This window comes from Cariama cristata, unplaced genomic scaffold (assembly GCF_000690535.1).
Source record: "Cariama cristata isolate BGI_N322 unplaced genomic scaffold, ASM69053v1 scaffold9420, whole genome shotgun sequence".
Taxonomy (NCBI): Eukaryota; Metazoa; Chordata; class Aves; order Cariamiformes; family Cariamidae; genus Cariama; species Cariama cristata.
Window position 1 is genome coordinate 26,956 of NW_009595231.1, and position 13,182 is coordinate 40,137.

At 40.5% G+C, this 13,182-nt stretch overlaps 1 protein-coding gene across 1 annotated transcript in view; it reads right to left on the reverse strand.

Moving 5' to 3' along the window:
* The window catches only part of BTRC (beta-transducin repeat containing E3 ubiquitin protein ligase), a 66,880-nt gene that overhangs the window by 14,650 nt on the left and 39,048 nt on the right, over positions 1-13,182 (reverse strand). Inside the window, exons 3-4 of the mRNA XM_009701292.1 lie at positions 7,756-7,987; positions 2,956-3,142 (exon numbers count right to left, since the gene is read on the reverse strand). Of these exons, the coding sequence (XP_009699594.1) occupies positions 2,956-3,142; positions 7,756-7,987 (419 nt within the window). The remainder of the gene's footprint in view (positions 1-2,955; positions 3,143-7,755; positions 7,988-13,182) is intronic.

The following is a 13,182-nucleotide window of genomic DNA, read 5'->3' on the forward strand; positions in this document are numbered from 1 at the left end:
CTTGGAATTTCCATGGCATCCCAGTGGCTGTTGTGCTGTGGTTCTGGGTTAAAAGGAACTATTGTTTGCAGGTTTTGGTGACTGGCCAATTCAATCAAGTATTCAGATGGACGCCATCGTGCCTAGATTTTGGGCTTCTCTTTTATATTTCTCTAAATCTGTGTAACCCTTACTACTCCCTGGCAAGCTGCCAGTGAGGGCTACCATGCTGTGGAACTGGGTGTTTCTGTTGTAAACCATGAGCTGCAAATGCTGAAATCAGGCAGCCCATGTGCAAAGCGAGGAGCTGTAAGCAAATAACACCAGTCATCTATCATTCTGAACTGTCCAGCTAGTCACCTCCTTGTGCCAAGCACAGCATTAGCATTGATTACAAGCTATAAAGCTCTATATGGCAGAGATGCAATTACAGTGAATATTTCCTGTCTGCCTCTCTTAACCACCCCACTATGCCCGCAGTTGTATCTTTTAGAGCTAATCAGAGGGCAATCTGAAAGACAGGGCACAACTTGCTCCTGTTGTGTCAAAGGAACCTCCAAGACACAGTGTAAACCTGAAGAAGAGGGGCAGTAACGGGGTGTGACTGTCTTTTGAGGTAAGAAGCAAGATTTCGTCACTGTTTATTAGAAATTTCATGTGTCTGTATGACTAGTAATCAGTGCTAATGTTATTTCTAAAATCTGGAGAACAACTTGAGAACTATTAGCTATGATCTCCGACAAGATGTAAAGAACAGGTAAAGTTCCACAGAACAGGAAAAAAACCAAATGTAGTTTTTGCATTTTAAAAAAAGGGAAGAAGGTCCACCAAGGAAATGGTGGACTGTCCAACTCAACTTTGACAGCTTAGCAGTTATAGAGCACACAGTCAATCAGATGAGCCCCTAGAAGATGACAGGGTGACAAACAGTAGGCAACTCTGATCAATCCAGAATACACCATGTCAAACTGACCTAACTTCTTCTCATGGACTATTCTTATGACTCAGCAAGAGAAGTAGCATCTTGGAAGAGCTCAAGGGTGGACACACAGTTTACCGACAGTGCAGTCAAACAGGATGGCAACTGGGATCTTGCATGGAGTCTGTCCTAGATATGTCATTATTGAGCATTTTCATTAATGACAAAGAATGGAACAGGGAGTGCATTTATTACCTGGCCAACGATACTAAAGCTTGGAGAAGCTACAAGCACTTTGGAGGACAAGATTAAACTCATAATGCTCCTGACAAAATGGAGAAATACCAAAAAATAAATAGAATCTAATTCAATGAGGACAAGTGTCAAGTTCACCACAACAACATAAGCATGCAAGATGAGGAACAATGGTTAAGTAGAACTTCCACAGAAAGCGTAATTAAGTTTTGTAACAGTATAACACTGTTAAAAAAAAGCATATTCTACTGGAAAGCACAAAATGGAGTGATCTCCATACGGCAGGCAAAGCAATGCTTCCCACACTACTAAACTCTGGCAATGCCTCGCCAGAAGTAAGACACCCAGCTGATGACATCGTCCTCCAAGAACGGAAGAGAGTAATTGGGAAGGGTCTAAATAGAGAAAACTAAGACTGACAAGAGGGCAAGACAACACAGGATTATGGTTGGTTAGTGCATCCAAAATGTAGGAAACACGATCATCTTCCAACATGGAAAACATAACTGTAAAAAGGAGAATGAGAAACTGACCTGTGTGCCTGTGTAGGATAAATATAACATGCCAAACTGTAGGTAGGAAGACAGCCTAGATTTTACAAAAATCTTTCTAATGCTAAAGTTAGTGAAACAGTGGAATTCCTTACCCAGGCAAGGCCTGGGGAATCTCCATCAGTGAAGCTTTTAAGAACAAGTTAGACAAATATCTGGGATGACTTAGGAGAAACCTGGCTTTGCCTTTGGAAAACAGGAGGGGCTAAATAACCTCTCAAGGTCCTCTTTGGACTTACTGTGACCTGAACAATACAGAGCAAAAACAGAAGTGCTGGAGAGAACAAGGCATTAAAAGGAATGCAAAAGTTACCACCGCCATGCTTGTGTTTATTTTACACTCTTCATAAACATTACACTATTGGAAGCAGGTCAAAATAGTATTTATTTTTAAAAGATATTTCATAATCCTGATTTACTCGCCTTTACTTCCTGAGACAAATAGTATAACAAAATTAACCATACAACAGGAGTCTTTGTTTGCAACTCTGTATCTTTTTCTTTTTAATAGCAACCAAAATGCCTGAGCTGTCACTTTTATCTTGTTTATGAAATATTCATACTGAGCTTCCTTTCTGCCAACATCCTAGGGACACCCTTGGAAAAGAAAATTATGTATTAAAGGACATACCCCTGAGAGGGAAAGTTCTAATGAAATGTTAACAGAGCAGCTTCAAACTTGAGTGAGACCCACATTGTAGTAAGGCTATTCCAGATGATTATTAACTAATCTATCTGCATTTCTAAAGTCCCCTATTCTCCGTGGTACCTACCCTCAGCTTCCAGTTTGAAAATTAAACAGATATCTAATAGTGAAAATCTGCTGAGGAAAACAAACAGACCTATCAGGAAACAACTAATTCGTAGCACATGCTGCCCCACTGCCACCCCTAAAAAAGCTCTTCTGCGTTGAACTGCTGACTAGTTTAGTGTTCCCCTGGGGCATACGCAGCTTCTTAATTTGAACCAAATGACAGCTGGGTGTAAAAATCTCAGTCTGTATATCTCACTTGTCACAGTAGGATAAGAGCATGATCAGATGAGGAAGGTGAGGAAAAAGCCCTCACATTGCCTGCATTGGCAAATAATGCCCCAACTCCCCAACCCCCAAATTTTGATTTAAGCAACTTCCAGGTTTGGACCAACATGATGTTTCAGGGTGCTAAATAACCTTCTTCAAACATCATTTGAAACACATAGCACCTACTGTCCTGAATGGGGGCAAAAGAGGTGAAGATGCAGTTCCCTCACCATCCTCTCCTCTCTGACAACCCCCTCCACAGGGAATCTGTCCTGACCATTCTCTCGATGAGCTTCTTCCACAGCATGCCATCTGATGTCACCCGGTACCACTCCTTGCACACCAGCTCAGCAGCACACAATGACTTGGCATCCAGGTATGACAGAATGTTCTCAGCAATGTGATCCAATCCCCGAGCTGGGAGAGAACAAAAAAAAGATTATTTGCTGAGGAGACACAGAGTTTAAAACAACTCCCCTTGCTAGTACAAAGATACCCTTTCTTTCCATCTCCTCTTCTGCATGCAGAGCTGGACCAAATGCACAGAACAGCATTTGCGGATAAGTTCAGGAGTGAACAGCGTTCTCCAACTTCCTTTGGATATAACACAAGTCATTAAAAATAATAAAGAATCCAAGAAGTCATTCCAATCTATTTCAATGGGTTTCAGCACTAGGGGGATATTCTATGGATGGCATTTCCAACTCAGCGACGCAGCCCCCAAAATCTCTCTATATTAGGACCATTTCTCATCTCACTGCTACAGCTGTTCTCATGTTCCAACGGCTCAGAAGCTGTTTTTGCTAAAGTAGTAGCTTTTAAACGTAATGAAGAAAAAAATATATATTCCCAATGTGTGCCCTGAAGGGTAGTGGTACCTTTAGACATGGGGGAGGGAAAGATATGCAGATGCACAGGGAAGTCGAGAGGGAGAGGCTGTGCGAGAAGAAAGTGAAGCAGGTTTGCTAGTTTCATTTATTTTAGTGGGTGGAGGAAAAATACGCACCAAAATGGTATAATTTGCCAATATTCTCCAGTGTGAATACCAGGACTGGCTTTGTTTCAACATGGCTGGAGTGAAATGTAAAGCAATTGCCTGGTTAGCACCAAGGAGCCTGATGTTAACGTCTGTGTATCTGGGGGTCAGGGAAGGTTATGCTACGTTTCTTAACTGGATGGATGTATTCAGTAAAAACATGTCCTTACCCACTCAAATTTAATCACCAGCAAGACTTCAGGACAGGAAGATGCATTTCAAATGAGATGTTGCATAAATACAGCTTCTCTTGGATGCTGTTTAATTCACAAGTGAGACAAACCATCAAGAGATTATCTCACTTTCCAGGTCAAATTTCAGAGGCTTTGTGAAAACTGCAGTTTAGATCCCATCACCCCTCAGGCACAGTGTTCAGACCAACCAAAAAGGAAGCATGGCAGATTGGTATTACATGCATCTTCCCTCTGGTTCACATTTGGGACACAGTCAACTACATCTTTTCTTGCTTTCAAAACAACAGCCTCAAAGACCAGGCCCTGCTTGTGACAGGGAAAGAAAAAGCAGCAAGTGCATTTTTACAGTCACATGTCCGTACTTCTGCAACCCCAAATAGGGTGTAATCAGCTGATTCTGATTAGAGTTCATGATACACAAAAGGCTCAACTTTTGTTTTTGTTAACCAAAAGATCTCAAAATTATCTCCCAATGTATGAAAATGAGAAAACTCAGCATGCCTCCTCTTGCTCCTTTCAAACGTCCTAAATTTATAATACATTTTGGGTGAGACATTCTGCCCAGCGTTTTATGCCTCCATTCATATGTAGAAAAAGCATTGAATGATACCATGCACAACCAGAGAGTGCAGAAAGAGCTCTGACATTTCTTATCTTTATAGATGCAAAATTAGATGTCAACCTGCAAAATAAAAGCATCAGCAGCCTTTATTATGTATTTAATCTGAAAAGATATATACAGCCACCATATAAAATTCTTTAAAAAAAGAAAAAAAAGAGTGTTTGTAAATTTAGATTGACTCTATAGTACTTCGTTGAAAGAGACACAATGTTTTAGTGAATGTGAACTGGAATTTGCAGGAATTCTGCAATTTGGTAGGGCAGACATGGACATCGTGTCCCCCTGCTTCCCCACCCTGACACCTGCAGCCCTGAGCTCTCTCCACTGGGTGGAAATGCCCTGTTTGCTTTCCCAGTCTGTGTTGCTTCCAGTGGGCCCACAGACATTTACAGACCCACCAGGACATTTACAAATGCCTCCCTGTGTAGTATCCATACCGGTAGCTTTATGTCAGCGGTGGTACAGCAAGAAATTATTTCATACGGGGAACTATCAGTGGCTTTAGGAAGCAGGGTTACACTGCATAAGCTGGGCACAGTCATCTTCACCCACAAGTCTGCCTGTGACCCACCTGCCCTGCCTGGATCATCAGTAATTGCACTTTAGGTCTTGTCGCAATGAGGTGTTGTAACTACTTCCATGACCATAAGTCACCCCTTGCCATTGACCCTAGGCTCTTTGCAGACAAGGAATACTAATGTTTTGGTCTGTCTACCTTACATTTATGATAACTGGATGGGCAGAGCTATTTTGGTCTGTCTGCAAAGTTTTATTATTTTCTTTCTTAGGAACAGTACAACTCACTGAAACATATATCTAACAAAGCATCTCTTCCTTAAAAATGAGAAATCTCGGCTCACAAAAGTTTTTGCTAAATTTATGTGAAACACGATTAGCCCTTCAGCCCTCCATACCAACAAGAATGTTTCAGTTATTTCACACATGAAATCCTTATAAAAATGACTTTCCTCATAAAAAATGTTGAACAGCTTGGAAATCCTGAGCAAAGACCTTATTTTTCAGAAACAGAACAAAGTTTGTTAAGTACACAGTTAAGCTGTATTTTTCTAACAACCTTAATTCTGTTCAAAGTACTGGAAAAATAATCTGAGCCAATTTTACTCTGTATTAGTAAAACGTGCTCATGATCTAAAACTGCCTTTAATTCTGGTCATTCTTTGGGACAGTGCTAGGAGGACAGAGATAAGATGCCTCATGATTTTGAAGTAGCTTTATTGTTTTATTCACTTGAGGGGGAGAGCAGGAGAGAGAACGAAGGAGTAAAAATGAAACCAGAAAACCTGAGAATTTCAGAAAGCTAAAAAATACTTAAAGAGTTCAAGTTTTTTTTATGCGACTTATTTTAAAATTTTAGGTTCATCTCTCTTTCCTAGGTAGTTTCTTACATTCCCCTTTCCCATTCCCCTCATTAGAAACCTGCCTATACTCAGGACATCCTGCACAGACTGCAGAGTCTGTGTCAGTGTAATTCCTTGCCATCAATTTTCTCCCTTAGAGCTATATTCACTAGGACATTAGCACTTTGCAAATATGCAGATCGATGCACATACATTATTTAAACACACAGTTCCCACAACTATTCAAATACTCACATATTAGCTGCCTGATTCCTAGTTGTTCTGCATTCTGAGATAGTAAAATTAGCTGCTTTCTGGGTAACTGTGAAAAGACCACTAAAAAATATGGTATGGCTAGGAAATTTTGAATGCCTCTGAAAATACTTGTAACATTTGCCCAAAATTTTCAGAAAAAGGCCTGTAGGATTAAATTAAACAAGTGTAAATGAGATATGTTGGCTTGCTTTGATGGAATTTTGTAGAGAGACCTGGAAAAATTGTGTATGTAACTGTAAGTATACTTCCACTTTAAAAGTGAGGAAACCAATGCACTTTCAAAATACTCGCTATTTTTCTGAAACAGAACAGCTCCACAAGTTATAATGCTGCTCTAAGTATGTGAGATTATTGCCACTGGACTACTAAAAACTAACACAAAGCAGGTACTTAGCATAACTAAGATTTTGTTTTTTAATGCTGCAACAGCCATTTGATTACTGGGCACAACGAGCCTAAAAATCCAGTGAGTCTACAGATTTAACTTCATAGCAAAACTCCTGCAGTGCCTTTATGCTTTGCACAAATCACAGTTAAAGATGCTTTTTTCTGTCTTTTAACGGTAGAACTTAAATTTCATGTTGAGAAATTTCTTCTGAAGAATGATCAAATGACTGGATTGAACAAATTGTTCAAGTTCAGCAGTTCTCCAAAGGTATCCACAGAACAAACTTTTGGCAAGAAACTCATCTCTTCCATCATTTAGAGACAACACCTGTAGCACTTCTTGCTCAGGTCCATCTCAAACTAAGGACATATGCCATGGGAATGCTAATCTATTAACTATCTATCTATCTATTTACAGAGGTACGATCCAATAGTCCGAAAAAAGACCAAAGAGTCAGGAATTTCTGTCTGGTTCTGAAACTCTATTGCTGTATATGTTTTATTTCCCACTGCCTCAGTTTTCCCATCTATAAGACAGGGCCAATACAAAACTGCACATACACTACTTTACGTGTGCATTCTGTGAGATACACCCAATGCCACATCTGAGAACAGCTGGGATAATATTCTCAATGGAAAGCACTACAGCAGTGCAAAAAATAGGACATTTCCATCCTTTGATCTTATGTCCTCCATTCTCTATTAGCAATAAACACTTAATCAAAGTGATGGCTTCAGGAAGGTATTTTACTAGGAAAGAGAGACAAAAAAGTCTAAGTAAGAAAAGGGAAAACCTCAGCTGAGCAACCAGAAAGAGCAGTAATTTTAAAAATTTTTGTGATTCATGCATTGTTGTGTGCATTATGAGTACAACTACCTGCCCTGTGGCTTGTAATGACTATACTTATGATACATATACGAGCTATCATTTACTCCTAGCCAAATCATGGTGGTATTAGATCATGCCTTGAGAGACGGTAGGAACATAAAATAAAATACTACCACATTTCATACTGGTATAGAGCTTTTCATTCAAAAGCTATCATCTATGTTGCAAACTGACCCTAGAAGAGACCTCCTCAGCAAGGTGGGTCACAGTGGAATAGTTTTCTGAAAGACAAGATGGAGGAGCAAGTTCCCTCTGCCTGCAGAAATACCTGGCAGTGCAGTGATGAAGTCCCGCTGCAACATGGGTTTGAGGTATGAGTTTATATGTCCGTGCTGGTAGTGACACATCTGGGAGATGAGATGCTCCACAAACTCCACCTGGTCAGACTCGGACCACTGTTCAAAATACTTGACGCAGAGTTCCTTCTCCTTCTCATAGCTTGCAGAGAGTTTTCTTTGCTTGGGCACAATCATACTGGAAGTGCCATTGGCAAGTTTTGTCTGTAAACAGGAAGGAGAGAAACAACCCAAATCACACATATGAAAAGAAGCTCAAGTGGTTTTATAATTTTTTTTAGGGGAAGAAAATAGGAGGAAAAAAGCACTCTGATACATAAAGTTGGCTGAGACCATGTACCCCATTTGGTGCAGTCAGTCAGAGCACAGCCACGGCAAGCTGTAACCCCTGCAGGACAATGTACTGGCTCATGCCAGAGCTGCACACAAAGGAATCTGGTGAGATGGGAAATCTTGAGTGGCAATTTAGCATACACGCAATTTTATTTACATCATGCAGACAGTAAAATGCATTTCGATTCCTCATCTACACTTACCAGTTACTTCAATTCACCAACAGAAAACTGCATTTGTATTATTTCCTAAAGAATGGACTGCTGCTAAAATTCATAGGGAATGCATGAAATGGGTAAGAAAAAAATTGATAGTACTTCTTCTAAGTATAAAATTATACCTCGAGAGCAAAGCCAGCTGAAACACACCCTGATATTTGATACATACTTCTTTCACAGAATAAAAGATTCTCAACTTTCTGAGCACTGTTAATATCTTGTCAGAAGGACTCAGTTCAAAGACGAGTTTCGGGGACAAAACAAAACACTGACATTTCAATTTGCTACTTGATAGCAAGATATAATTTCTGCTTTCTAAATGATCTAACTGGAAGAAAAGTGCACATTGCAAGGATATCCTTTGTCCAAGTAAGATTAACTGTTTGCTGGGAAATTATTTTTTCCCATACTGGTCCAATAGTTCATATTAAGTGGTAAAAACGTGTGAGTGTCTCTCTTTCACTGCAATGGTTTAACACCAGACAGCTTTATAATAACAGTCAATATTATTACATCATTTTTATTTTCAAAATACATTTAGAGGTTCTCTACTGTTTATCAAATAATTAAAAACAAACTTCAGATATCAGAATATATAAAACTTTGATGTAGGGATGCCATATTTCTGTTCTATGACGATAATTCCAGGCATCAGCCTCACCAGAAAACTGTATTAACTTCAAGGGAAAAAACAAGTACTTAAATCTCTCTGCTAAGATATCTAACGATCTAAAAGAAATGCATGGATTAACTGATTTTACAGGAGAAGAAAAAACAACAAAAAAGCCTTTTTTCAGCAAGTGCCAAAACAGTGGGTTATTTAGAGACCACAAAATCTAGTTACTAAAACTGGGTTTGGAATGCAGGAATTTCTCATTTCTCAGGAGTAATTCATTCCTTTACTTCAATACTCCGTCAACCCCGACACAGCAATTCTGACTTCGGAACACCAAAAACCTCATAATTTGAAAATCTACTCAACTAATCACCATGTACATTTCATTTTCTAGAGAAAATCCACCTAAATACTCTTCTCAGCATTTCCAGCAGAGCTGGACAGACTTTCCTCTGGTAGAAAAGACAGTAATTAGCTGTGATTTCTAACAAATAGTTTCTTGTATTTCTGAATTATAGTTTGACTTAAGTTTCTTTGAGAACATAGAACATGGAGATCACACCATCAGTGCTCAATTCTGCAGCTTAATGTTTTCAACTTTATTTTTATCCTCTCTCCTCCCTGCGAATTTCTGTATGTGTTCAGTAAGATCATGCAAGACAAGGGCTATGACTGAGCTACACTTTCATTTAGTCATCGCATGGACAGCACTGACTGCGAGCGAGTCATAGAGTCAGTACTGGGCAGCAGGAAAGAATCCTCTCTCTTGGGTCAACTTTTTAGACAGAGACATCTCTAAAGGGACTGTGGGCACGAAGTCTTATGTGTGAAAAGTTGGACTTTTCCTAGCAAAGTCCACAGTGGGCAACAGCCTGGCAAAAAATGATTACCAATGGACTGCACTGAACATTGGGCTTAAGGGATCCCGGTCATTTTTGCTGCAGTTAAGCTGCCTGTAAAAGAGATACCCACGTAAAAATGCTGGATTAAGACAACGGAGAGATGTATTCTACAACCTTGACCTCATTTCATTTCTCACTTTGTTTGCTGTGCATCTCACAACAGGCTGTCTCTACAAAGCATTTTTTAAAAATCTATACCTCTGCCTTTTAATTTGAGAGACTGTGAAGTCTGACTAATATGCTGAGCTGGAGCAGAGTAGACAGCTGATGTGCAAAGACCACAAATGGGGCAACTCTTTTCATGGGGAGGCACCACGTTCTGGCCTTTCCTTGCCTCCTAAGCACCTGTCTCCCAGCAGCCTTCAGCTCCCCAATTACCTCTAAAACATCGGTTTGGGGTATCAAACAGAAGTTGCAACATCTGCAAAAACAAGTAATGGCTTATATGTGTACAAACAGATGGCTTAGATGGGACAAAACAAGCCATTCTGCCTGGATCCCAAGTGAATACAGGCCTCTTGGGTGGGAATAATGAGTAAATTGGACCATTGACCAACACTTAGAACAGCTCTGGAAGTCAAACTCCAGGTTTATATAGTGATTCTGCTAAGAAAAGCACTATACATGTTCCAGTATTTATATGCAAATTAGTGGACAGGGGAACATTGTATTTTTTACGTTCATGCATGTACTTTAGCCGCATTCTGACAATGTCAACCTGAGACCTGGTTTGCACCCTTTCCTGCTCTGGTTTCCCATCAAAAGGAGCAAGGACAAGCCCAGAGGTAGCCATGGTGCCATGGTGTGCCCAGCAGGTCCTGTGGTCTATGCAAGCAGGGGACCAGGAGGACAGGGCAAGCCATGAACATGCCAGTTCTGCAGAGTAGAGACAGGCGAACTCACAGGGCTCCCAAATTACTCAATTGCAATACACACTCACATGTCTCCCCCAGAACACCTGTAGCTACAGCTTAGAACAAAATTCCAGAATTTCAGTTTGAAGATTCCTGAAAATCCACTGGAGGTTCAGTGAAAAAGGCCTGTTATTAAAAAAAGCAACAACAAAACAACAACATCAAGCATCTGTATTATTAAAGCATTGGGGGAGGTGGGGGGCGATTACTATCATCAAGAGAATCGATTTGGTTTCCTGAGAAACCCTGATGACTGAACCATTCTGATCAACTGCCTCCAGTTCACAACAATCCACCTCAGAACAATAACAGCAACTATTTCCTGAAGCACACAATTGTTTACAGCCTCTTTCCTCTCCTGGTACAATAACCAGGCCTCACCTGAAAAAGAATGAACTGTCCCACATGCCATCCATACTGCTAGGGTAAATATCCACCCAAATGCACTGTATACGGTCATGCTTTTTATAAGCTTCACTTCCAAAAGTGGCAAAGAAGAAAAAGCACTGGTAGTTCATCACCTGGGAGGAAGTTTGGCTATAACAAACTACCAACTCCAAACAGATAAAGCTTTCCTGACTCCCTTTTCACTAACCCCTGTAAGTGAGGGTTGAGAGGTACCCCGGCTGGCTCTAGGCACAACAACCCATCTGGAGGAACAGCAGAGATGTCCCCCTACAATGGTGTGCCTCAGCGAGTAAGCTGTGCCAGGAAACCCAGGGGACTGAGTGCCTCAGGTTGGTACTAGCTCAGGGATCTACGTACTATGCTCCATTGCAGCCCGTAATTACAAGACCATTTCCCCAAATGGCTACATTTAACACAAAGCACATTTGTATGCCCAGTGAAGTAGAAGAGGACTAATATATGAAAGGACTTTAATCTAAATAATGGCTTGAAACTATAGGAAGGTGCAATATTTCAACACAGATAAATAAAGCCTGGATAAATCTACTGCTCTGCATATAAAACAGAACAGCCATGGTATATCACAGCTGTAACCCATGTATGACATCCAAGGTTACTTTTGGTTTTGTTCAGTACAGGGGACCAAGGAGCCTCCTAAAGCACAGAAAAACCAAACACAAGCACAGTTCTCCAATTCTAGTATAGGTATAGTGTTTCCCCACCCATATGAGTGGTCACAACTTTTATATATTTTTGAAAAACCCCACCATGTCCTCTAATCATTGCAGGGGGCTTTGTTAAGGCACACTCCACAGGATGGATGAATTCAGATTATACGTTTCTTAAGGTAAGAAGATGTCTCTTAAAGTCAAAGAAAAAGAGAAGCTGTCTCCTAGAAGATTCAGAACGGTTTAAATGATCCCAGCAAGGTTTGGGACCTTCTGAACCTTCAAAGACATCTTCATACTAGAGCTCTGAAAAGACCAAGAGCCTAGACCACCACTGCAAATTCCTTAGTTTCTCTCTAGACAAAAGGAAGGGACTTCCCTTTGACGTTCCAGTACCAACAGGTCATACTGGGCTTCTCCCCTCCCTCCTGGACTCACTGGGACTACAGGGTCTGACACAGAGAGATGTCTTCTACTGCTTATCTGCAACTGCAGCATTTCACCTCCAACTGCTTGCACTGCCAGTCGTGGTTAAGTCACTGATCTCGACAGAGCCACCTTAACAGGAATTTTGGATGGGTCTTAGTGAAGGGGAGGAAAAAAGAGGACATAATGTTTAATTATAAGAAATGATTGAAATAGGCACAGACATACCCCGGGTGCCTCTGCACTGCAGCAAGCTCTAAACTTGTTATCGTTAATGGTTTAAATTTCACTGTGCTAATCATTTCAGGACACAAGCCTTTCTTGATAATCTAATGAATTATTCCAACATCCTTCAGCAAAAAAAATCCTCCATGACAGCACTAATTACAAGACGTTTTCCCAGTGCTTATGTAAAATATGACAGAGCAGCAGCTTAGGGAATTGCAGAAAACTGCTTCTAATTTCCACTGAGAAACTGACAAACACCTCTCTTTCATCTCTCCCAGCTCTCAAGTAAGATTTAACTTTCTCATTTAGTTAATTACCGAGTGAGGATCATCATTTTCCCGGATCGGAGCGGCACAGAGCCTTTATCGTGTTAACTTGTGAACTTGATCGATGGCTGCTGCTAAAACTTAATAACTTCACCCCCTGGCAAATTGTAAGATAAATATAATAGGAGAAACTCTGACAGTAAAAACCTGCCAGAAATGAGCGCTGTGTTTATGTTTCTTTGCAGGCAGCAAAAAAACAACCGACAGCTTATTACTGGGTGCGTGTTACTTATATTTAAAAGACTCCAGGCAGTTAACTTTCTGCGTACTGTTCAAACTTTACTCACAAGATAAAAGACACAGGGAAGAAAACCAAGCAATGGGATGACAAAGAAAGGAACCATGGAGGTGTGTGTCCAC